General features: G+C 46.5%; 1 protein-coding gene across 1 annotated transcript in view; it reads right to left on the reverse strand.

Annotated features, from left to right (window-relative positions):
- LOC129333103 (1-phosphatidylinositol 4,5-bisphosphate phosphodiesterase gamma-1-like) overlaps positions 1-26,304 on the reverse strand; it is a 113,094-nt gene that overhangs the window by 55,559 nt on the left and 31,231 nt on the right. The window contains exons 2-8 of the mRNA XM_054984494.1: positions 17,502-17,651; positions 13,961-14,054; positions 11,318-11,365; positions 3,637-3,721; positions 3,084-3,164; positions 2,127-2,161; positions 726-798 (exon numbers count right to left, since the gene is read on the reverse strand). Coding sequence (XP_054840469.1) covers positions 726-798; positions 2,127-2,161; positions 3,084-3,164; positions 3,637-3,721; positions 11,318-11,365; positions 13,961-14,054; positions 17,502-17,651 — 566 coding nt within the window. The remainder of the gene's footprint in view (positions 1-725; positions 799-2,126; positions 2,162-3,083; positions 3,165-3,636; positions 3,722-11,317; positions 11,366-13,960; positions 14,055-17,501; positions 17,652-26,304) is intronic.

The following is a 26,304-nucleotide window of genomic DNA, read 5'->3' on the forward strand; positions in this document are numbered from 1 at the left end:
AACACTGCCGTCTGACAGCTTCAAAACGCCATATCCCAACAACAGAAAGGCTGCTTTGTTTATTCATGTTATTTAAAGTCTGCCTTTCTCACCGAGACTCAAGGCAGATTAGAGGACGCAAGTCAATGCAGTCAGTTTCAAGGACATTTCAACGAACAAAGTAACAGGGACTGAGAGCCAAGCCACAAGTGACGCCTGACACAGGTTGGACACTTGTCAGCTTCCCTCAAGTTTTGATGGGAAATGTAGGCATCCTGGTCTTGCAGCTGTAATGGAGAGCCGAGCTGTAAAACCAGAATGCCTACATTTCCCATCAAAACTTGAGGGAAGCTGACAAGTGTCCAACCTGTGTCAGGCGTCACTTGTGGCTTGGCTCTAAAAGGCAGATTTGCAAGGAAGAAATTTCCATAACTGTTGGGTTCTTGGTCTATGAAAGACGGTCTTGTCTATTCAGACTGGTAAGCATCTCTGGGATCTTGAGTTGAGGTCCTTCATATCACCGACTAACTAGATCCTCTCAACTAGAGATGCCGGAGAAGACATCTAAGGCCCCAAGTTATTCCGGCTTGGATCAAAAAAGGTTTCATGTTTCATACGACTGGACTACAACGTCAGATATCTCCCAGGCACTTCCGCCCCAATAGAACAGGCTCGTATTTCTCTTTCTCATGCACTGCCTCCCAAGCCCCTCCCAGCAAAATCGACACCCCTCTCTCTGAACCTACCTTCTGGTCATATTGCAGAAACTTCTGGAAGTCGTACAATGTGATCTGGCAGAGTTCTGGTCGGTCCACATTTCTGGGAGAGAGGGTCAAAGGGATGGTGCATGAGTTGGACCACCCAACGGAGACACAGTCCTAAGAGCGGAACTCTGCAACACACCTAGGTGCCAACTTTGTCCTCATACACCCTCGGGCCTCGTAACATCAGCTACCCCATCCAGGGCGCATCCAATTTAATATACACCATCATGTGCTCGCAATGCCCTTCTATGTCTACAGTGGAGCAACATGTCAGTCTGTGCATGAACACAAACTGGACATGAGAAATCACAGCAACCAGAAACCACTGGGAGAACATTTTAATCTCCCAGGACATCCTATCACAGACCTGATAGTTGCTGTTCTACAGAAAATAAGAATGAAAAAAAATCCTTTAAAGAGAATATACAATATGAAAATGCTGAATTAGAAATTAAACACAACATGTCATCCTGGCTTAAACAGAGACTTGAATTTCCTTATTCACTGCAAACTCAAATAGCTCTACAGGACCTACTCTTTAGAAATTTTAGTTGGCTGTTCTTAACATATTTTATCAGACCATAATCTTGCTACCAATATTATTTAATTTTCATGTAAACTTCAGACTACTGTTTTCTGAGTTGACTTCTTCACCTTACTTAACTGTTTGTAACTTTTAATTCTGTTCTAGTCATTTTCACAGATAATTTACACTTGAAATGTTCAGGATAGAATGCACACCCATCTCTCTGTCTCACCTGCCACGCCACCCACAACCTTCCCCTTAAATATAACTCCACGTTTGATTTCTTTCCATATATCTGAGGAAGTGAGCTGTGACTGTGGCCCCACCTGTGGCCACAAATGCCATTTTAGAGAAGGTTTTGCTGTTTAAAAAATCCCACGTGGGGGGACCAGGTGACCTTGTCCCTCCCTTCCGCCCCAGTTCCTTTTCAAGTACTATAAAAGCTCTGTTTTGGCACTTGAAGAGATGGAGCGGAGAATACACACAAGACCTTCTGGTCCCCTTGCAGCGTGGGTCTGAATGACATTTTTAAAACGGCCAAAGTTTTCTAAAACGGTGTTGGTGGCCGCCATAATGTCTAGTTTGGCTCTAATGCGGTTCCCCCTCTGCAATCATTTCAGACATAGCCAGTTTTTTTGGCTCGCCTTAAAAATACCTTTGCACAGAAACCTGTAATCATCTCGGAAGCTGCCCCCTCGGAAACCCTCCCAGCTTGTCAACACCCTTTCTGACCTGTGCCCTAAAGAAGCTGTGTCTTTATGCAAACACACACACACACAGAGGCCGGAAGCAGTCCAGACCTCAGCCCAGCCTCAGAGGGGGAAAAGGTTGGCAAGGTAGGCTTTCTTTGTACTCACCGCAACGGGAAAGACAATTCCAGCTGCTCAGTGATCTGTCAAGCAAAAGAGCAGATATCCATCACTGGGGTGATACACACTTTACACACAGGTTTTTAAACAGCGTTCTAGTTAACTCGGAATATCGCCAGAGCCATGAAGCAGAACTGATCGGTGCAAAGGGCTTTGGCTTGAGCAAACAACTATGAAGTTGGGAAGAAAATTCGGGGCCTCCTCTGTGAGGCTGAGAGTCTCTCTACACGAGAGAAGGGTAGTTTAAAAAGACAGAGCTGGCAGCAGGGCAAAGGCTTTGCTATACACTGGAGCCCATGATAACCTCTCCAGGTCCAAGCCCAGCTCTGGAAGGCAGCTCTAGTTCATTTCCATTCCTGGCTGCCCTCTGCTCGCGATCCCACCCAGTTTTAGACTGGAGAGGTGAAACTGACAGCACCTTCCGGAGGCAAAGATGAAACAAACAAATCCTCTGAGGAGCGATCTCTGCCGGCTCTGTCTTTTTAAACTATGCTTCCTGGCTAACATTGCATCTCCCTACACTTGATAAACATGTGCCGAGGCATCTTGTGTAGAAACTCTGAGGGATGCTGCTCACCTTGGTGAGAAGGGAGAAGCCCCTTTTTAGAGGCCAGTGGCCTAAGCCAGACCCCTCAAGGGATGTTTGGTTCCACACCTTCACACCTTACTAGAGAGGGATATATAGCTGGTCTCTGCCTAGTCCCCTCTCTCTGTACTTGGTGTCCATGCCTTCTCCCATCCAGCCCCATCTCCCGATTTTGGACGGGACATCTGGCTACAGAATCCATAATGTCTTTGCTTTGTTTCCAGAACAACCCCTGATCCCCCGAAAGGCCTCTGGAACTCCAGCTTCATCCTGCCTCCCAAGCTGCACGCTTGCTATGCCTCTGGGATCCCATTGCATCTCTACTAATCTGCCCACTGCAGGCTCCCGTAAGAACGTACCGATTTCTGGGCATCAAACATCAAGTTTTTGTAGAAATGTGCAAAGTGGCTGAAGGTCATTTCGGTCCTGACTTCCACCTCCTGTAGCAAAGAAGAATAAACGGGGTTCAAGAGAGCAGCCATGACTGGATGAAGAGCCCCTCCCCAGGTCTCGGGAATATGGATGACTTGTCTCCCCTTCCCTCATCTTCAAGATGCCGGATGCCAATTAAGCAGGCCCTGTCCTTTCATGCAGGGGTTTCTGACATAAAAAGGGGCCCAACTGAACAGAGCAAAAAAGTGAGGGGATGTCGGAGGGGTCTAGTGGTAAGAGGGTCAGACTAGGTCCTGGGAGACCCGAATTCAAACCTCCACTCAGCAAAGGAGCTCATTGTGTAATCTTGGGTGAGTCACTTTCAGCCTTAGAGTATCTCACTGGGGGGTGAAGGGCGGGGCGGGGGGCGGATAAAATAGGCAGAGGAGAATCAGGCAAGCTGCCCTGCGCTCCTATGGAAAAGAGTGGGATAAAAAAACCCACGATCAACAGGCAGGGAAGAGGAGGCGTTCTTCTCACCAGAAGCTTGTCCCGCAGAAATCTCATGTTAGGCACGCGATAGTTGGCTTGAGGCAAGAAAGCCTTCAGGTCCTTGGGGGTGACGCTGCAACACAGAGATCGAGAGGGGGGGATGTGGAACCAAGAAGATGCAAAAAGGGGCACCTCGTGTCGGCAACCTCACTCTTCTCTGGGCTGCTCGCTCAACTGAGGGCCAAGCTACAAGTGACGAATGACACTTGAATGGCAAGTGGATTGAGTGGAGTGCAAGTGAACAGGGAGAAATACACTTGCCGTTCAAGTGTCATTTGTCACTTGTAGCTTCGCCCTCAGTCTGCTGCCGCACGGCCAGGCCTTTGTGCCCCCAAGATTTTTCCTGTTTAAATCCCGATGTAAGGTATTCATCCATTTCGGACTCAGATCCACGATAAATGATGGACTGATTTGATTGAGTTGACTTATAGTCTGCTCTCCCCGCGAACGGGCTCAGAGCAGATAACATCAATATTAGATTTACATTAAAAGATTACATTAAAACCATAAATAACATACCATCAGCCATAAAACAACTCCAGGTGACGGCAGCCCATATTACCCAGCCCCAATAAAACATTTCCATGGAGGGGGGGGGGGAGGTGAAGAGCAGCAGTGAACCAGCTGGTAGAAAAACTGATGTCACATTTCCCCCTAAGAGGAGACGGACAAGAAATCTCGCTCACACCCCAGCCTCAGCCACAGGCCTGGTGGAACATCTCTGTGTTACAGGCCTGGCGAAAGGATAACACCTCTTGTTGGTTTCAGCAGACGGAGAGTTCCACCAGGCTGGCGCCAGGACCAAGACGACCCTGGCTATGGTTGAAGGCCCTGGTGGTGGCCAGCAGATCTTTTCCGGCTGATCCGGAGCACCCTCCAGGGCATATATGGTAAGAGTTTGAATGCCTCTAACGGAAAGGTGAATGGATAGAGAAATCTTTCCAGCTCCCTCGAGGTAGAGTCACGCACACAGCTGCTGCAGCCTGCGTTTGCACGGGACAGTGCCACGTTGGTGCAATGCTGACCCCCCCCCGCCCCCCATTTCTCCCTGCCAGCCTGTCCAGCAGAAGTGGAGAATGGGGGGGGGGGGTACATTCTCCATTTTCAAGGGTGGAAGGGAGGCAAAGTACTGGGTCTTGCATTAGACTATCAACACAGAATTTGCATCAGTACTCATCTAGATGTCCTGTGGAACTCACTGCCACAAGATGCGGAAGAAGTCACTGACTGAAAAGAATTTAAAGGGGGCTGGGCAGATATATGGAGGGCAGGTCTATCACTGACTATTAGCCATGACAGCTGAGAAGGAGCTCTAGATTCGGAAGCAGCAGGCCTCCTTCCTTCCCTTCCCAGCAGCCCAACAGGCCCACTACAGCATCTGTCTGTCCACTGGAAGAGATTTCGGCAGAGCCTTCTGTAGCCCAGCCGGGCCCGTCCAGACAGCACGTTCAAAATAGCACCTTTCTTTGTGCCTGGAGGGTGGGCAGGGCACAGCATGAGAAGCATCCTGCACCCTACGATGCCAGAAAGCGTCCCCTCTTTCTCCAACAGCCAAATGCCAAAGAGTCCTTAAAGGGCAGCTTAAATGGGGGAGCTTAGGATAACTCGGCTCATGCAACCCACAGTACCCTACTTTAGACAGCAGATGGCAGCAGGGTGAAATTGCTCTGGGGATTATTACAGGCCCCGTTTCCTGGGTGGGATGGAGGCCACCTAGGAAAAATTACAGAACAGACCAGGTCGCTCAACAGTGCCAGTAGAATTATCCTGTGTTAAGTAGAGAATATTTAGCTGGAGGGCACTTCCTACCCGAGAGCTGCTCAGCGCCAGATCCTCTTGGGCAATTATTTCAGCGGGAACACTTACAGCCAATCACAGCATTTCATTTGGGTGGTCCTTCACCAATAGACCATGAAAGACATGACAATGGTATAACGCAATCCCGCATGCACTCAGAAAAAAAAGAAGGAAAAGCTGGGTGGGAATGTGCCAATGTTAATTGTGACAAGTTGCAGATAAAGAACGTGTTGTCTGTTTTGGGACATTTCCCCCCCCCCCGCAACAAACACCCATAAAACATGCATGAGGACGATGCGTGTGAAAGGTGAGTTCTCGAAGCGGATCAGGAAGACGTAGCTTTGGGACAGGGAAAACCCGAAAAAACTGGAACATGTGGAAGCAGCCTAATTTATGTATTTGATCCAAACTTAATCCTGTACTGAAAATGAGTTTAATATAAAATATATTGCGGGATTAAAACCAACTGCTGAATATCTTGAGTTCGCTGGAAATGCCTGTTGTGTAAAGCAATGTTACCGCCATGAAAACGTATCAAGTAACGCTTGCAAGGTCAGCCGCATCTGGAATCCAAATTGGATTAAAGCACTTGGTTTGTAAAACCTCCCTCTGCGTACTTAAGAGAGCCTTTTTATAAAACGCTTCCACCGGGATTAAATTAGGCATCTGATTAATGCAGCGCCGAGGCGGCTAAATGAATGTTTTGCTGGAATAATCCAAGGGTGATTGTGATCCCTGGGTCTTGAGTTAATTCCACCAGGATTAAAACGAGTGCCTGATTAAAAGATTAAAGCCAGTTTAAAATGCATCCAGTGGGAAATAAAAAAGAACATGGAACTCTCCATGCCTCGCAGCATAATCTCTGTGGATCACAGCAAATCTTCAACTCAACTACAGACAGCTGGAGGGTAGACCTCTCCGTTATACACAGAGCTTGGAAAAAACCCTTTCCACTTCCAACTTCTCCTGGTTTAGCCCTGCACGGTTTCCTGCCTCTACGCCCTTCTCTTCCTGCAAGGCCCGCCATCCTTTGCTATCTAGCATCCTGTTTACAGATTGCTGGCATATCGGTATAGGCGAAAGATCACAGCTCCTGTCCAACTGCAGTGTACCAGAGTAGCCGTGCCACATGTGCTATTTTACACCAGGGGGTTGCGCTTCCTGCCAGATTGTCTCCTTTCTGCTTACCCTCAAGCATCTTTGTGTTAGAAAGAGACTCTTTTGAGGGTCACCTTCTCACTTTAGTCTGATTTTATCCCCCTTTGGGGGTAAAAAGAGATACACGTAAAGACCTGGCTTTGTGGAAACCTGTTAAAATCCTTAGCTCTGTGAAGCAATAAACAAAAACTGCGTTAGCTCCCTAGAAAAGTTCATCAAAATCACCCTGCTAGATCAGGCCAAGGTTCAACTAGCAGACGGCTTCCAACATCAACCGGCCATGCGCCTCTGGGAAACCCACAAGCCATTTAGTTATTATCATTAACAGCCACTTGTAATAGGAATCCTGCCCTCCATTCATCTGTCTAGCCCTTTTTCAAACAGCTATTTAAACGAGCAGCTATCACAGGACACGGTGTCAATGAGTTCCATAAGTTAATTACCCACTGGACAAAGAAGTACCTTCAGTCAGACCTGAACCTGCCGACAATTTATTTATCTAAAACATTTAAACTAATCTTCTTTGGTGGGGAAATCCAGAGCTCCATTGAAGAAAGGGAAGAAAGGTTTCCCTTGCCCGGCACAATTCGTCATTCTATAAACCAGTATCGTATCATGCCATGCTACCAAAGGGATGGTGATCTCCTGCCCCTCCCCCCTCAAAAGAGGCTGGGGAAGAGTATTTTTTCCAAATTCCTGTCCTAAAGACAAGACTGCCCATGCCCTAGCATTGCACAGACCAATTTAAAGAATCAACTGGTCACAATCACGATTCCTGAAGCATCATAAACTGTGGGAAAGGACTGCAAGGTATTTATTTCTCAAATCTATAAAGACAAGCATCCTGACTGACTCATCAACGCCCAGCCCAAACCCCTGGACCCAGAAGCCTAAAATTTGGGGAGAACATTCCTTTTATGATGTAGAGGCTCACTAAGAGGGGATTTTAAGAAATTCGCCCCCTAAGGGGGTAAAAAGGGGTAAAATGTGTTTTCCCATAGGGATACGGCTTCCTTGTGTGGCTGGCAGGCTGCTGCCTGCTTGCGCCCCCGGCCACTGCCAGCTCGGCCACTCTTCCCTGATTGGGCCAGCCTTTCAAGGTCATTTGCATATGCAGGCTGATTGGGGCTCACAACATTCCATGCTTCTTCTCCCCTCATTCCCCAAGACAGTTGGTACTATGCTATTATACTTCAAAACACAAACCAAAAAATGTTACATACCCATAAGTATTATAACTGGATTTAAAGTAGTTAAATACCATAGCGAAGCACGGGCATCAAGCTAGTAAATGAATAAATAAATAGATAGTTCTGCATCCACCTGCATTAGCCCCGTGCTCCTCTCAAATATCCAGGTCCTTTGCTTCTCTTTCCGACTGCCCGAGCATCTTCTTCACAATCTCTCCCCGTCCCACACCACACCTCACTCCGAACGCATCTGCTTTCGGAATTTTGGCTCGCTTACGGGGGCGTATCCAGACATTCAATGCCTGCTGAGTGAGATTGCAGGCTTGGCACATTTATCACAGAGGATTATCAGCTGGGATTGGCAAGAAAGCCAGAGTCCACGCGAAGGAGGGCAACCCACAAAGCAGGGCGGGAGTGCCGGCAATGGAATGCGTATGCTCATCGGGCGAGGGCTGCAAGTTCCGGCCCATCGAGGGCCTCAGGCTGACAGAGGTGGAAAACATCTGTCTGAGGTGCACCACCTCAGGTCGCAGGTGACGTCTCACATAGCTGAATGCTCCTTCATTCGGAAAAGAAAAACCCTTCCTCAAAGACAGAAAACGAGCATGTCACAGAGATGATACGGCTAGCATCTTTTTCCTGAACAGGCCGTCTCTCTGTGCACAGAGGTGCGTTTTTACACGGAGAAGCATCCATTTATGAGAGCTCCCACCCTCTGCATGTAGTGGCCCACCCAAGTCACAGCTGGAAATAGCAGAATTGTTTGTAAGCTTCACTCCATGGGAGCAATTATCCCACCCACCTAGGCACAGCCTCTTGCTTTGGTTTTTGCGTATCAATTCCAGATGGCTGGCCAAGCTATTCTGGAGTGGCCAAATAAGGCAGGAATTACAGTGGCGATTTAGAGGCTAAAAGTCCTGATTCTCCAAAAACAAACTTCAAAGAGAGCTTCCAAGGCAAAATTGGTGAATTAGAATTCACTATGTTTTACATCATTTCCCCCTTAGGCTGTACTGATGACTTTGGATGGCTCACTCACAATAGATGCAGAGAAGTTAGCCATGTTAGTCTGTAGTTGCAAAATAGTAAAGAGTCCAGTAGCACCTTTAAGACTAACCAACTTTACTGTAGCATAAGCTTTCGAGAACCACAGCTCTCAAAAACTTATGCTACAATAAAGATGGTTAGACTTAAAGGTGCTACTGGACTCATTACTATTTCATACTATTTCATAATAGATGCTTAACATCTTGCATGTATTTTTACACATAAACCTTGGCCTTGGGTGGGTGAGTGTAGCGAGGAGTTTATAAGGCAGGAATTACAGTGGCGATTTAGAGGCTAAAAGTCCTGATTCTCCAGAAACAAACTTCAAAGAGGGCTTCCAAGGCAAAACTGATTAATTCAAATTCATTATGTTTTACATCATTTCTCTCTTAGGCCTTACCAATGACTTTGGATTACTCACTCACAACAGATGCAGAGGAGTTAGCCATGTTAGTCTGTAAAGAGTCCAGTAGCACCTTTGAGACTAACCATGCATCTAACGATGCATCTGACAAACAGAGCTGTGGTTCTCAAAAGCTTATGCTACAATAAAGTTGGTTAGTCGTAAAAGACTTTTTAAGTTGTTCTGTGGGTGGGTCTTACTGGAATCTTTACTATTTCACAATTGATGCTTAACATCCGCCCTGAGCCTGCGAAAGCGGGGAGGGCGGAATATAAATACAATAAATTAAATTAAATTAAATCTTGCATGTATTTTTCTACATAAACCTTGGCCTTGAGTGGGTGAGTGGAGCGTGGAGTTTATAAACTGACTAAGGGGGAGGAATGGGAGCAGAAGCATTGAAAATGGACCCAATGTTTTGGCCAATGAGATCTAGCACAGCACGGCACTCTCGATTCGCACCAGAGGCACTCTTCTCGACATTATCAGGTTATATAGAAAAGCCACTGTTTTAATTAAATTTGTGGTCTGTTTGGGAACACCAACTCCATTCTCACTTACGTTCAATAATGCAATTATGGTCCTGAACTTCCAAGTTCTAATTGGTTGTACAAAAACAGACATTAGGCAAACGAGAGGTCTCTTTTCATGCCCTCCTTGCCCAGTTTGTAGTGGAGTGAGGCTGTGCTGGGGGTTCCGGCAGTACTGGGAGGGGGGGCGCTGAATCAAGGGTGGGAGGTGGGAAGGCAACCTGTGCATGCGTGTGTGCCCTGCTGCTCCTTCCAAGATAAATACAGCACCTTCACCGGGGTAGCTGAAATTTTGTGCTCAAAGACTCCAAACGCTGAAATCAGGTTAAATTATGCAAATGAAGTTTACATGTGCTAATTTTGGATAATTTATTCAGCTTCCAAGCTCCAGCCTTTTGCAGAATTTGAAATACGACGATGCAGGCTGGGGGGGCTTTGGCTCTCGTGCATTTCCTTGTCACAGGGAGCAAGGCAAGGAAATGCACAGGGATGTAAATGGCACCACCTCTGCCTCCCCTGATGCGTTCCAGGATTAGAACAGAAGAACAGAAGAGAAGCCATGTCGGATCAGGCCAATGGCCCGTCCAGTCCAACGCTCTGCATCACACAGTGGCCAAAATCCAGGTGTCCTCAGGAGGTCTGCCAGTGGGGAAGGGACACTAGAAGCCCTCCCACTGATTGCCCCCCCCCCAAAAACACCAAGAATACAGGGCATCACTGCCCTAGACAGAGAGTTCCATCTATACCTTGTGGCTAATAGCCACTGATGGGCCTCTGCTCCATATGTTTATTCAATCCCCTCTCGAAGCTGTCTATACTTGAAGCTGCCACCACCTCCTGTGGCAGTGAGTTCCATGTGTTAATCACCCTTTGGGTGAAGAAGTCCTTCCTTTTATCCGTTCTGACCCGACTGCTCAGCAATTTCATTGAGTGCCCACGAGTTCTCGTATTGTGAGAAAGGGAGAAAAATGCTTCTTTCTCTGCCTTCTCTATCCCATACATAATCTTGTAAACCTCTGTCATGTCAGCCCTCATTCGTCGTTTCTCCAAACTAAAGAGCCCCAAGTGGTTTAACCTTTCTTCATAGGGGAAGTGTTCCATCCCTTTAATCATTCTAGTTGCCCTTTTCTGCACTTTTTCCAGTGCTATAGTATCTTTTTTGAGGTGTGGTGACCAGAATTGTACACAGTATTCCAAATGAAGCCATACCATTGATTTATACAGGGGCATTACAATACTAGCTGATTTGTTTTCTGTTCCCTTCCTAATAATCCCCTTTGGCTTTTTTTATTGCCGTCGCACACTGTATCGACGATTCTTTTCTCTCCCTTGCATAAAGTGGCAAATAGGACGTGCACACCCCTAGCCACAGGATCAGCATGGGTTAAGAAGAGTGGCGTTTGGGAGGGCGGAAGACACTTTGCACGAGGAAGCAACTGGAGAGAGCAGTTGCTGAGGATGGAGGGTGGCCAGAAAGGACCAAGCTCTGTTTGGGGGCTCTCCCAGTGACCTTCCTTAAGGGAACTGTGCCCCCCCTCACTCACCTGCCTTCTCTCGATCTGTCCATCAGGTCAAACTGTTTCCTCAGCCACCTAGAGGAAGAAAAGAGATGGAGGTTTTAGGCTCACATTTTGTCACATATGGGGAAAGACAGACTTTCCTAGTATCTCCAAGGAAATCTTTGCGTGTCTGCAGGACTGGCTCTCTAATCGAACCACCCAATAACAATGTAATGTACTTTACAATAACAATGTAATATGCTTACTGAAAGTGCTAGGTGCAAAATTCACAGTATACTAATGGTTATAACAGAAATAAACATTCTATCCATTTTCAGTATAACAACAACAGTACAAAACATTTTTTCACCATGCTGTTTCCTGGTTAATGGTATTTCAGTTCCACAGCCTCAATCCAATGATTACATGTACGTAAACTCATGACAGTCGATAGATCGTTGTAATGTGTTCCTGTTACTTGTTTCTTATCAGATGGTCTCGACAGGCTGTTGGAACAGTTCAGAAAGACACCTTCAAGGGCCAGTCAATAGAACCAATCAAGTTGTGAAAGCCGTGCAGCTCAACGAAGTGCCAGCTTGAACTTTGTTTTGTCCTCTTCCTCAAGAGATGCAGTCAGCTTCACTCTTTCCATAAAGCCTGTTCATTCTTTTATTCTTATCCAGGAAGCAATGTATTAAGACCAGAGATGGGCACGAACCGAAATACGAACCAAAATTTGTCACGTGGTTCGCAAACCAGCAGTTCGTCAGAGCACATTTCCCACGAACTGTGATGAACTTTAAGCTGGTTCGTTTGGTGCATTTTCAGGTTTGTCACTGCAGAAAGGCTGCCACCGATCAATCTGTTTCCTAGGCAACAGAGGAGGAGGGACTTCTGCTGGCCTTGGGAACACCCTGAGAATGCCCCCAGAAGTGATGTTTTCATGAACCAAACAAATGAGTTCATGAATCGGGCAAAGTTCATGGCAGTTTGTGGTTCGTGAAATGCGAAAAATCACAAACTGCATGGTTTGGGTTTTTTTTCGGTTCATGCCCACCTCTAAGACCAATCTGGTCACCTAGCACTTTTAGTAAGCCAGCACTTATCAAGTGTATTACATTGTTATTTGATGTCAGTCTTATCGCGGTGGAGTTTCCCTTTGCATTGTAGACGTACCATGATACTCCTCAATTTTTTGTCTAATCAGATCACCCAAGCATTTGCTTGGGGCAGCATGAAGTGGAGGGTGTCGACAGCTGCAGGTGCTCATCTCGATGCAGGCCACAGGTAGTGTGGGAGGTCCCAGACCCATGGCGCTGCCAGGCTGGTCCAAACAAAGCACTCAGACTTGGCTGGCGGCAAGGCGGGAGGAAGCAATGGCTTGGATGACCGTCTGGCGTACTTGGAGGGCAGGGAGGGGATCAAAGGTTACAAACCCCTTTCCTGTGGAATGGCTGAGTGGGGCAGTTGCTGCGCCTGAAGAACAGCTGACTGACCCAACACAGGCTTTGTCCCCACTGGGTGCTGACTGCATTGCCTCAGATACTGCCTATGTTACGCAAGCAAGTGCAACCTTGACCCACCCCTTGGCTTGGATCCCGACTAGATGTTTCTCTGGGTACAAGGACTTCCACTCAAAGAGTATCATTTCCCCCTTCCCGTGGCAGCCAGAAATGGCCCACGAAACCTCGTTCTTGAAGAAGGGACCTTCCAGGAACAAGGTTTCAGAAGGGGCATTAGGAGCAGTCTCGGGATGGGGGGAAATCGTGCCCCATGAGGATCCTTGCAGCCACAGAAACCTTACTTTGGATCCAACCCCTTCTTCTCCACCAAACAGGCCCCGCCAGTACCAACAGGCTCCTTTGCTCCTGAGACTGGTCACCACTTGGTGGGAAGCATTTTCAGCCCCTCCAGATGTGCACCACCACTGCCTGTGGGGAAGCTCTCTCAATAAACCTCTACCTACTGACCCATTGCGCTCTATACACCTCTGTCCGGCAGCTGGCCCATTCTGTGAAGGCTTTTGCAAGCACGCTTTGCTCCTTTCCACTCATATCTGCCACAAACGGCCAGGTCTGCTCTTTAGGTGTTCAGCCCCCCAGCCCCGGTTTTCTGAGTTTTCCACCCTGTTTCCCACCCATGTATTTTCAGGCTGCCCTCTCCAGCCATGAGGGTTAGGAATTTCCTTTGAAAAACAAAACCAGAATTAATTTGGCTCTAAGACATAAAACCCTGAGCTTGCAACACAACACTTGAGCTTTTGTGTTTCTCCTTGCTGTGAAAGAAGTTGAGGGAGTGGAAAATACACCCACATTCCTAAGACGGTTGTTCCCAAGAGAGCTAGCCAAATCAATCTTTTTCCACCCCTGCCGTGGATACTTCTGCCTTCCAAGAAGGGACTATGTCCTCTCCAGACAGTTGAGCAGAACAGAATTCTGGGAAGGCCATGCAGGGATAAGGAAAGAAGGGCAGAGAAGCAGGGCTGACATCAACAGATGGCCAAGAGAAAAGCAGAGCCTTGTGGGATCCAGGGAAGCCAAAGGCACACGGGGGCATTTCGTTCCTCTGAAGCCGCATTCACATGAGCAAAGGTCGTTGGGGTCCTGCACGGAATGGACAGCTGCAAATTCTGCACTCTCCACTCATTGCTTATCCTGCAGAATCTGTTTTCTCTGGCTCTCCCCACACCTTTCAGTCTGGAGGGGCGTCTGTGCTCGCTGCGTGTCGGTCACCAACCAGTTCAGGCCTGTCATCCACAGGTTGACGTCATCTTCGCAGAAGGCTGAAAGGGAGCAAAAGAAGTCGGTGAGCAAGGAAGGGGAGAGAGACCCCGCTGCATGGGGCTTTAGCCTGAAGGAGCCCCAAACGGCAGGAGGAGCCCCACTGGCAGCTGACCAAAGGCTTCTGGGACGAAGGCCATGTAAACACGTCCTCGTGACGCTGCCTCATACAGTCAGACCTTCGGGCTACGTAGATTAGTATGTTCTGACGTCAGTACGTTTCTTCCTCTGTAACTTTTTTTTCATCGTTCCCAATGAAAACAATGGGAAATTTTGGAGAAAGTGCAAAAACTCCTATGAAATGTTTTCTCTTTTGGAATGAATTATTTTTTAAGACAAGGTTTCTCTCAAGCTACAGAACTTCCAAGCTCCCACATAGACAGAAACAGGGCTTGCAAGACCATTTCCCCACAGATGAATTTTAAAAAATTATCTTTTGCCAATATAAAGGAAATATAAATTGATATTGTTGTAATATCACCCCAGTACCAGAGATGAACAATGCCCTTTTCTTAGTGCACGTTTGTGCAAAAGAAGGGAGAGGAATTATGTGTTCAGAGTACTGCTTGTTCTGCATTCATTGTGATGCTGACGGAGGTGAAAGGACTCCCCTATGGCACTCTGCACTCCCTCAGAGGCTCTTTAAACAGGGGTGCTATCTGTGCAAAGTGGGTACAGCTGTGAGAGTGCAAAGCTACCACTGTACAGGTTGAGATTAAACCCGAAAATTAGGGCAGTAAGAAAAACAAGCTGTGAAATTCATGTGACCTTTTAAAAAAATATTTTAAAAGCTTGGACAAGTTACAAAGTAGATGGTTGTTGTGGGTTTTCCGGGCTGTATTGCCGTGGTCTTGGCATTGTAGTTCCTGACGTTTCGCCAGCAGCTGTGGCTGGCATCTTTAGAGGTGTAGCACCAAAAGACAGAGATCTCTCAGTGTCACAGTTTTTTTTTTCCACACCGTGACACTGAGAGATCTCTATCTTTTGGTGCTACACCTCTGAAGATGCCAGCCACAGTTGCTGGCGAAACGTCAGGAACTACAATGCCAAGACCACGGCAATACAGCCCGGAAAACCCACAACAACCATCGTTCTCTGGCCGTGAAAGCCTTCGACAATACATTACAAAGTAGACTTAGCAAACAGACCTTTCGTGGGCCTGTGGTCTGATTTTGGTAGCGAGCAGGGCAAAGTTCAGAATTCTCTTGGTTATCTCTGCCCCCCCACTAGGTTTATGTTACGGCCTGCAGAAAATACCATGTTCTCAGTATTGAGGATATTAATTTAGATCTAAAGCTCAGATACTAAAAGCAGCTCAAGAAAGAATTGGGAATGAGACACGGACAAACAGTCTCTTTCTCCTAATATCACGGGATGAACCTTTTAAATATATAATGGCAATTTATTAAATTGGAAATGCATAAGCAGTATAAAAATAGACTAATAGTTAAAGAAAATAGTTAAACTCGTAAACTAAGATTTTAAATTCCATCTGGCTCAGTAAAATGTTGGGGGGGGGGAGAGAAAGAAAAAATAGGAAACATCCTCAACTGAACCAGTTCTACAAATATCAAGAGGAGTTAGTCTGTAGTCTCAAAATAGAAAAGAGTCCAGTAGCACCTTTAAGACTGCATCTGATGAAGAGAGCTGTGGTTCTCGAAAGCTTATGCTACTATATATATGGTTGGTCTTAAAGGTGCTACTGGACCTTTTGCTATTTACAAATATCAAAGCAGGCTTCCAGGTGCATCCCATCCAACAGAGGCCTTTGAATGGCCATCATCTGAAATCTTATTTCTTTATAACCTTTTCTGCTGTTTTTCCATGACCTCCAAGCAACTGGACAAGAAAATAATATCCTCTTCATTTTATCCTGCCCTCCTTCTAAGGCAACGTGTATGGTTCTCCCTTCTCCATTTTACCCTCTCCACAACCCTGCAAGGTAGGCGAGACTAAGGGAGAGTGAATGGCTCAAAGTCAATCAGCGAGTTTCATGACAGATCTGGACTCAGATACCAAATCCTAATCTGAACTCTAACCACTCAGTGACACTGCCTGCTAAAAAGATCAGAATCCAACGGTCTTTAAAGGCTTGCAGCAATCTGCAGTTCTCAAATAATTTGCAGTATCATAAAACCAAACAAAGAAATCATCCTAAAAATCAACCCCTCCTAACTATGCAAACATTTCATAAATTTAATCCAGACAAGTAATCATTGAAATGCATTCTGGAAAAGAAATACTTTGCATTCTTTCTGGGAGTTGACGCATAGCCAGGAGATGAGAAAAACCAAGAATTTGGTTTGCATCACCTCTAAACCATCAGGATTTAGCCAGTCACAGAAAACCTGATCCACAAAGAATGCCAACTGAATTGATCCCACAGATATGTGCCACTAGGATCGCTTCCCAATGTTCTCAGCTTCATGAGCTGCAGAGGTATAGCCCAGGTAGCATGTGCAAAGACAATTCCTCAGTACTGAAAAGCTGTTGCTTCTTGAGTGCCACAGGAAACTGATCCTACTTTGGGGTCCTTGGATGGCAAAAGAGAATTGTGGTTTTCTGGAAATGAGCAAGGGGTTCTTTTATGTATAGAAACTTACTCGGAAACGTTTCAAACCAGATCTCTGTTCGGAACAATAGCACCACGTTAAAAAAAATTAGAAAAAGGCCTTAATTTGGAAAAAGGACCACGGAGTTAACATCAAGATCAAGAAGAGATAAGAAGACGGCTGTTGGCTAACACCAAGTTTCCCGTCCCCTCAAACTCTGATGTTCCTTCTGGACTATCATAAACATTTGGGCAGAGAAAGAACCTGAAATCTATGTTCATTTGGGCCAGGCAGAGCTGATCGTAAGTAATATGGAGAAAAGATCTGCCAGACAGCGGTGGCCTACTTCCAAATGACATTAGCTTTGCTGTTGAATTCATTTTGCTCTAGAGAATGACTGGATGCCCGTAGTTTCCCATGTTCAACTCTATTCAACCAGAAGAAGGGAGAGAGGCCCATATACAAGATCAGACCCTGGAGGGTCACCTGGATACTTATAACACTGTATATAGCAAGGCATATGCATTGATGGGGTAGCAAAATTCCCCACACACACTTGTATGTGTGGTGAAGGGTTAGGACTCAGCCCTTCCTTCTCCAAAGCCCTGCCCCTATTACCAGGGCTTTTTTTCAGCCGGAACGTGGTGGAACGGAGTTCCAGAACCTCTTGAAAATGGTCACATGGCTGGTGGCCCCGCCCCCTGATCTCCAGACAGAGGGGAGTTTAGATTGCCCTCCATGCCACAGAGCGGTGCAGAGGGCGATCTAAACTCCCCTCTGTCTGGAGATCAGGGGGCAGGGCCACCAGCCATGTGACCATTTTCTCCGAGGGCAACCCACTGAGTTCCACCACCCCTTTTCCCAGAAAAAAAGCCCTGCCTATCACCATTCACTGACCTGCCACACTCAGGGTCTTCAGTCTGAAGTCCATCCCATACAAGATGATGAAACATAAGGCAGGGTCCAGTTTCCGGGCATCTTCTGGGTATCTTTCAAAATCCCGGGAATTCTTCCCTGGCCGGATCTCTTTAATTTCTCGAATGTCCACTGCAATACAAAGGAGAAAGGGAAGACCACATTAATGTTTGTTCAAAGGCCTGGTAGGGCCTTGGAGAGGCGGAGATGAAAAAACTGGACCTGTTGACTTTCTGCACATCATCCCGCCATTGAACGGGAAAGCTTTTCTACTCCACTCGTATGTATTCCTCAGTATTCCATACACAAGTATCAGCAGAACAGGTGAACTGTCTTCTTTGAAAGTAGGACCCACAAATGTGGAAATCATTCAGTACACACACACACACACACACGGCCACCACAGGATTTTACTCGGAGAGTGCAATCATCTCTGTTCCAGTTTACGTTTATGTTTGTGTTTATTATTAGATTTATATCCCACCTTCCCCGCATGCAGGCTCAGGGCAGCTCACAACAGGCATATAAATACAAAAATTTAAATTACATATTAAACCGATAAAAACCAACGACTACGTAAATAAGGGGCCACCACTAGCACTGAGTACACGTCTCTCCTTGGAGCGAACAGATTTCTACCACTCAGACTTCATGCACTGGCCCAGTCCAGTGGCTGGGAAAGCAATGGCTGCGCCAGTGGGCAGAAGAAGAAACAACCAGGTGCATCTGGTTGTTTCTTCTTCTGCCCAGTCTAGTTGCCTCCATGACATCAGAAATCTGTCAGGAAACTTGAGGACGCTGCCCTCTTGCATTTACTGGAGGAGTGCATTTCAGTTCTGAAGGACCCACCCAAGGAGGAATGGGGTAAAATCTGGGCAGGGAGCAGCAAGCTTGGGGTGGAAATGATAGGACGAGGCAGCTCAGTACTGGAGGCCTTCGCAGGATGCTGTCTCAGAAGTAGAGATGGGCATGAACAGCAATACGAACAAAAAAAAGCCACGAACAGCCCAATCTGCTGTCCACGAACAAGCTGTTCGTGAGGCCCCATTCTAAACGAACAGGTGGTCGTTGCAAGCCTCGTTCCTTGCTGTTCATCAAGCCAGTCTGGCACCTGCAATCAATTCCCTTGGCAACTTAGGCAGGGATTGTCTGAACTCTGTCTGAACTCCTGCTGTTGCCCTGGAAACCCCCATCTAAGCCCAATTTAGCTTGATAGGCGGGTCTTCCTTTCAAGTGTGGATCTCCAAATTTGTTACAAGGGAGCAAAGACCAGGGGGGAGGGGGGGCTCCCAGCTCTGGCTTAGTTTGCAGACAGTGGAGAGGGAGAGACTGTTGCTGTTAGCATTTTGATAGAGTACATTGGAGCTTGAATTTTCTTTATGTGTGGGGGGGAGGGGGATAGGGATCTATCCCTTTAAGTCCCAGGGCTGCTGCCAGGCTCTGGGCCAAGCTACTATTTATTACTGGTACCTTTCCTGCTGCCTGCTCAGGTAAGGTTTCTGGGAGTGGTGCGGTAGGGATCTACCCCTTCGAGTTCTAGGGCTGCTGCCAGGCTCTGGGGCCAAGCTATTATTTATTATTGGTACCTTTCCTGCTGCCTGCTCAGGACAGGTTTCTGGGAGTGGTGCGGTAGGGATCTTCACTTGGATGATGGGCTGGAGGAGAGCCTGCTGGCCCCCACGAACAGCCAACCACGAACATGTTCGTGAACAGGGCCATGTTCGTGGTTGTTCGTGAGTCCCTGTTCATGGATGGCAACGAACAACGAACATCATGTTCGTGTTTTTTTTCTATTCGTGCCCATCTCTACTCAGAAGGAACACCTGAGAAACCAGGATCCCATCGGACAAGCTGATGCCCTTTGCAAATCCACGTGCTCAGAAACTTGTCAAACCACTCACAGCTTCATCTTCCTGGAGGCCACAATGTTCCAAAAGGGAAAATATTCCCCAGATTCCTTCGGCATGAGATAGACACATATGGATCCCAGCAGGGTGTCAAAGAACACCATGGCTGTGTTCGGTATGCAAAGATTTATTTTTGTGATGGTGACAGACATTTGCTATTTTCATCAAAGCTCCCCCTCTCCTGCCTTTTCCTCAAACAGGATTATTTCCCCATGTGTCCCTTATCCAGCTTTATCCACAGTGGCCCTCCCCTAAAACAAGCCCTAAATTGCTGCTGTTATTATTATTATTTTATTTAAACTGTACCCACAATGTGCAAATGGCACTTTACAGAGCAAAGGCTCCCTGCCCCAAGAAGCTTACAATAAAGGGGGCTGAAATGGTACCTCCCGCTTTCTGTTTCAAGCCCCCCATGAGAGAGGGGGGGGGGGAGAAATTCAAAGTACCAGCAGACCTGCATGTTCTAAGCAAGAAACAAGTACCTCAAGGAGCCATACTTCAAAAACGTTCCAGTTCAGACAGCTCTAAAAGGCAACCTTTGCAGTTATTTCCTCCTTTCCATTTTTAAGATGTGTGTGTTTGCACAGAGTTACAGGGAAAGCAAGCTTCCCAAACACTGCAATTATTTCTGCACCAGGTTGGGAAACTGCTCGTTGGCCACATCCAGCCATTCTGACCTTACGAAGTATCTGATTCAGGGCCATTTGTTCTCCATTTCCCTACCTCCCGCTGCCAGTGAAGAAAGAGCAGCAAATCATTGCAGGTCACAGACTGGAATGGCCCACCCTCCATCTCTTGGAAGCCAGGCACCATCTGTTTCCTCATATTTGCCTTATCTGTCCCGCTCAGTGTCTCTTTTCCTTTCACTCCCTGAGTACATCCCTGCCTGCTTCCGCCTGTTCCACACACACACCTCAATTGTATGCAGCAAAGTCCAAAGCAACCAGGCAAGGGAAATCTTTTACCAGGCCAAAGAACTCTGGCGAAAACTTGTCATCTTTTACCAATCCGGTCGTTTTTATTTTCCGGGAATAATATCGTTTCTACCAGCAGCAGTGATAAAGGGCTCCTCAACGCTGGTTTTCCTGGATGACCCATCCGGGAAATGAAAACAGGATAGCGGGCCAGCATGATTCTCATACGGGTCAGGCAACAAGTTCTGCTGCAATAGATGCCGCTTTTGCCTTCAGGGTCATGGGAGGCCAGATTTGGCCCGGGGAGTCCAACTATGGAAGCCTAGGATAGATCTGCAGAAAGTCTGAGCTCCTTTTCTATCCAGCTCCCAGTGGAGTTCCGGACCAGGTTCAAGGTTTTGGTACTAACCTATAAAGCCCTTAGCAGATTGGGACCAGCATATTTGCGGGACAGCCTCTCACCTTATGTTCCCCCGAGAGCGCTCCGTTCAGCTGAAAAACAACTGCTAGTGATCCCCGGCCCCAAAGAAGCTCGCCTGGCCTTGACCAGGGCCAGGGCCTTTTTGGTTCTGGCACCAACCTGGTGGAACTCTCTGTCTGTTGAAGTTAGGGCCCAGCAAGATTTGCTATCCTTCTGCCAGGCCTGGTAGACAGAGATGTTCCGCCAGGCATATGGCTGAGGTTTCTTTTAAATGTAATGTTATTGTGATAAGATGATATAATAACATAACAACAACAGCAACAACATTTGATTTATATACCGCCCTTCAGGATGACTTAACACCCACTCAGAGCAGTTTACAAAGTATGTCATTATTATCCACACTCAAGGTCACCCAGCTGACTTCAAGTGGAGGAGTGGGGAATTGAACCCAGTGATGCTATCTGCTCTGAATCCACTTGCGGAGAGAGCAAACTATAAATTTAATAATAAATAAATATCTAATGAATTGCATTTAGAACTATCCCTGCTGCTTTTTAGTTTCATCAGATATTATCTCATAGGAAACCTCAAACCACTTCCAGGCTAATTTCCTACTATTTAATTTCATGAGCACCAGCGATGTCTTAGATGTTATAATCAACACAAAACCAATACAATTCCCAGGACAAGAACTCACAATCTACACCAGAAGGTCAACACAAATAAAGATGTTGTCAGTAAGATTTGTTATGTTTCATTGGTTTTTATAATTTTATTAGTTATTTACCTTAAGCCAAGAGGAAAGGCGGGATGCAAATATTTGAGTAAATAACAAATGTTGTGGATGTATTACTACTAGAGATGGGCATGAACTGATATACGAACCAAAGTTTGTCACAAACTGGGCCAGTTTTTGGTTCGCGAACTGAATTGCAACAAGCCGCTATGATTTTCAGAGTGGTTCGTTTGGTTCATTTTTCGTTTCGTCACTACAGACAACCTGGCACTGATCAATCTGTTACACAGGCAACAGGGACGGGGGGGGGGCTTTCTGCAGACCTTCTGCAGCCTCGGAAGCGACAAACTGACGAACCAAACAAACTGGTTCACAAACCGGGCAAGTTCATGGCGGTCTGTGGTTCATGGTTCATGAAACGTGATGAACCATGAACTGCAACGAACCGCCATTTTGTGCCCATCTGTAATTACTACTTTGTACATACCTATCTCATGTATCTATCTATCTCACTCCTAGTTTCCACTTAGACTATCTCAGTAACCCTTACTAAAGCTCGACAAAGTAGGGTTGTATTATTATTATAAAACACACACTATAGAGAAAGGAGTTGAGACTAAGAGACGGCACTTTCCTAAGGCTGCCTAATAAGATAAGATTCGAATCCATGGTAACATCCACTTCTAGAACAGAGAGCAGGAACCAAGGATTGCCGCCATTTGCCATCATCTTCCATCAGCAGAGGAAGAAACCAGTTATTAGTTTTCTATTGTGTTGATTCCTCATACCAAGGAGTTCCTTCTGAGGTAGGGGGGAATTTTGGTAGTGGGTGATTCGATTATTAGGGATATAGAGAGACGGGTCTGTGATAAGTGCAGGGTGCAAAGGTTGCAGACATCACACGCTGTCTAGATAAGTTGAAAGATGGTGCTGGGGAGAAGCCAATAGTCGTGGTGCGCTTTGGTGCCAGTGACATTGGGAAACTGGAACATCGGGAGTTGTGTTCTCCCGGAGGAAAAATTTAGATTACTAGGCAAAAGGTTAAAGGCCAGACCTCAAAGGTACTGCTGGTGGAAATGAACCTTTTAAAAGAATTCTGGGCTGATTCCGCACACGTTGGATAATGCACTTTCAATGCACATTATCAATTGTTTGAGGTGGATTTTTTGTTCCGCACACACAAAAATCCATTCCAAATGATGTATAAAGAGGATTGGAAGAGCATTATCCAACGTGTGCGGAATCACTTGTGGAGGGAAGTCCTTGAATATATAACACAAATAACAGGTCACTCTATCCCACTGAGACCAGAAATACCACAAATCATATGAGACCTCATAAGAACTTTCTTAGTTGCTGCCAAAACAACAACAGCCCTGAAATGGAAATCACAAAAAACACCCACACTATCAAACTGGTACACTAAGCTCTGGGATCACTTTGTAATTGAAAAAATAACAGAAGGTCTTATTCAAGCTGAAATTTATCCCAAGACAACAGAATTTATAGAAAAGTGGCTTTCATACTTCGAATATATTACTGCAAATGATGTACAACTAGAAAACAAACTGTATCAAACACTTATAAAATCAGTAGATTGCTAAACAAATACTGTCTAGGAGGACACAACAGTCCATCACCAAAACTTCTACAAAACATCAAACAGTCCAAGTTATAAAGAGGCATCACAATATCTTATCCTTTGAAGATCCACCAAAAAGACCAAAATTACAAAAACCAAACGATTTGTCAGAAACCTGGCGAATCTTTGGAACACTACAAAAACTAAACCACACACTCATAAATGAAAATAGACACTAGCAATGTACCTTTAAAAGAACAGAAAATCTATTATAAATGTTGTATTTGTTGTTATACTTGTAAAGAAAAGGAAAAATAAATGTTTTTTAAAAGGTAACATTCTTAGAATTGCTACTAGTTCCCTGTACAGATTAGCGGTCTCAATGAGTGGATGAGAAAATGGTGCTTGGAGGGTTTATTAGGCACTGGGGAACTTTCTAGGACATATCACAGCTTTACAAAAGAGACGGGCTTCACTTCACAGAATCACAGAGTCGGAAGGGGCCATACAGACTTCTAGTCCAACCCCCTGCCCAGTGCAGGATCAGCCTAAAGCATCTCTGACAAGTATTCATCCAGCCTCTTCTTAAAAACTGCCAGTGAAGGGGAGCTCTCCACCTCCCTAGGCAGCTGGTTCCACCTTTGAACTACTCTGAACGTGAAAAAGTTTTTCCTAAGATCCAGCCGGTACCTTTCTGCATGTAATTTAAGCCCGTTGGTTCGGGTCCTATCCTCCGCTGCCAACTGGAACAGCTCCTTGCCCTCCTCCAAATGACAGCCTTTCAAATATTTAAAGAGAGCAATCATGTTCCCCCTCAATCTCTTCTCGAAACGAAACATTCCCAAGGCCCTCAGCCTTTCCTCATAGGGCTCAGTCTCCAGACCCCTGAGCATTCTCGCCGCTCTTCTGCACCCTCTCTTTTTTTTAAAAAAGTTTTTTATTTTTCAATATCTAACATACAAAACTACAATAACAGTAACTACAAAAGACTACAATAGCACAAGGGAAGGAAAAGAAGGGAGAAAAAAGAGAAGGGGAAGGGGGGGTGGGAAAAAAGGGAAGGTAGCCTACAAACACTAAACGCTACACTTCAATGCTTTCCCTTCATACTACCATAATAAGAAAATAGCTTAATAAAGTAGTAGAGGAGTGGTTGATCATACAAATTACACAGTACAGTTCAAGTTAAATCTTTTTCCCTCCCCTGGGCCTCGGACGCAATTCTCTCTGAGCAGCTACCGCCGCAGCGCTCGTTGCCTCCCCCCTCCCTTCAGGCTTCGGATCTTCTTCTTTTTGCTTGGTATCTGGTCCAAATTCTGGATTTTTTTCCACAAAATCCCTTAGCTGATCTTCCGAATTAATCTTGTAAGCTTGATCTTTATGACTAAACCCGATTCCTTCCGGGAGTAGCCATTTGTACTTTATGTCACATTCCCTCAAAAGAGCTGCCAACTTCTTGTACTTAAATCTTCTCTTCTGAACTAAGAATGGAACGTCCTTCAATATCTTGACTTTATTTCCCAGAAAGTCCAACTCCACATTGTAAGAATTATATAGGATACTGTCCCGGACCCTCCTAGATGAAAACTCAATAACAATCTCACGAGGCAGCTGCCGCTTCATTGCATATTTTGAAGATGCCCAACGGACTCCCAAAATGGCGCTTTTCACTTCTTCTTTAGTTGCCCTCGCGGGTGTCGCTAAAAGTTCCGAGGCGAGATCCCACAAATCCTCGTTTTCCTCCTCTTTAACGTTCTGGAGACTCAAAATGGTCTGTGTTCGCTCCACTTGCAGTCCGATCAGCTGGTTTTCCACCAGCTTCAGCTCCCTGTTCGTTGCTCTCATAAGTGACGCACTTTCCCGGGCAGACTTCTCTGCCCCCCCCCGCTGCTTCTTTAATGGCTTTCACATCGCTTTCAATTAAGCCCACCCTTTGATCTGTTTCATTCAGCTTGTCAACAAAGGGTTTTATGGCTTCCATAACCGCTCTTTTAACCAGTTCCTCAAGCGTCTCGCCCCTCTGCAAGGCCGCCGTAACTGACTTGCCAAGAGCAGGGCTCTGCTTTTTCGCTGCCATTTTAGGGGGGGGGGGGACCACCAGTCTTCCGAGCCTCTACGAGGGGGGAAAAATCCGAGTCTTCTAGCCTTCAGACCCCACCACTCCTCACATACGCTTGTAGTAACAGAAGGGATTCGCTTACTTGCAGGCTTTCGCCTAATCCTGTTCCTTGCCGTTTTCCATGGCCCGGCAGCACACTGGGTGCCGCGCTCGTCTGCCGGCCTCCATAGGGACTTACGGGCAATTTACCCCCTGCCTCGATCTGTCAGAGGGCTCTTCCCGCCGCGCCCCGGACTCAGACTCCCTGCCTGAGAGTCTGGGGGCTAACCTTTGCAGATCAGCCGCCCGGCCAGGCGGCTCGGCCGCTTCTTCCTGGACCTGCCAAGAAGAGCGTCCGACATGGCCGCGAAAACGAAACCGTATGCTCTTCTGCACCCTCTCAATTTTGTCCACATCCTTTTTGAAGTGAGGCCTCCAGAACTGCACACAGTACTCCAGGTGCAGCCTGACCAAGGCAGTATAGAGAGGGGCTATGACCTCCTGCGATTTCGATGCTATGGCCCCTTTGATACAACCCAAGACTGAGTTTGCCTTTTTTGCCACCGCATCACACTGACTGCTCCTATTTAGTTTACAGTCCACTCTTACTCCAAGATCTCTTTCGCATACACGACTACCCAGAAGTGTATCCCCCATCCTGTATTTGTGCTTCACATTTTTGTGGCCCAGACGTAATATGAACCAAAAAGAAACCACACTGTAGGCATTTAATGTCAAGAGTCAAGAGCCAAGAGCCTCTGAACTCCCAGCCCTTTTCCTCTTGGCAGCACCAGATTGACAAGCCCCCCCCCCCCCGGTGCTTTTCCTCTGCAGCCCGTCTCGGTGGGTCGTTTCCCAGACTTTATTCTGGGACAGTTTAAGAAGGGCAGTGCGAACCTCTGCAGAGGTTCTGCAGGCAAAGCCTATAGAAACCAGTGGGCCTAGACTGGAGTAACTCTGCCTAGGATTGCACTGCCGCTCTCACATACACAACACGCGCACACACACACACACAGGGTGGAGGGGAGGGCTGGATTTGTGCAGAGACAGCCTGAAAGAATTTTGTCCGGCCTGGAGACTGAACAGACAGAGCGCTTAATATTCCTGGCCTGCCTGGGCCAAAA

This window comes from Eublepharis macularius, chromosome 7, assembly GCF_028583425.1.
Source record: "Eublepharis macularius isolate TG4126 chromosome 7, MPM_Emac_v1.0, whole genome shotgun sequence".
NCBI lineage: Eukaryota > Metazoa > Chordata > Lepidosauria > Squamata > Eublepharidae > Eublepharis > Eublepharis macularius.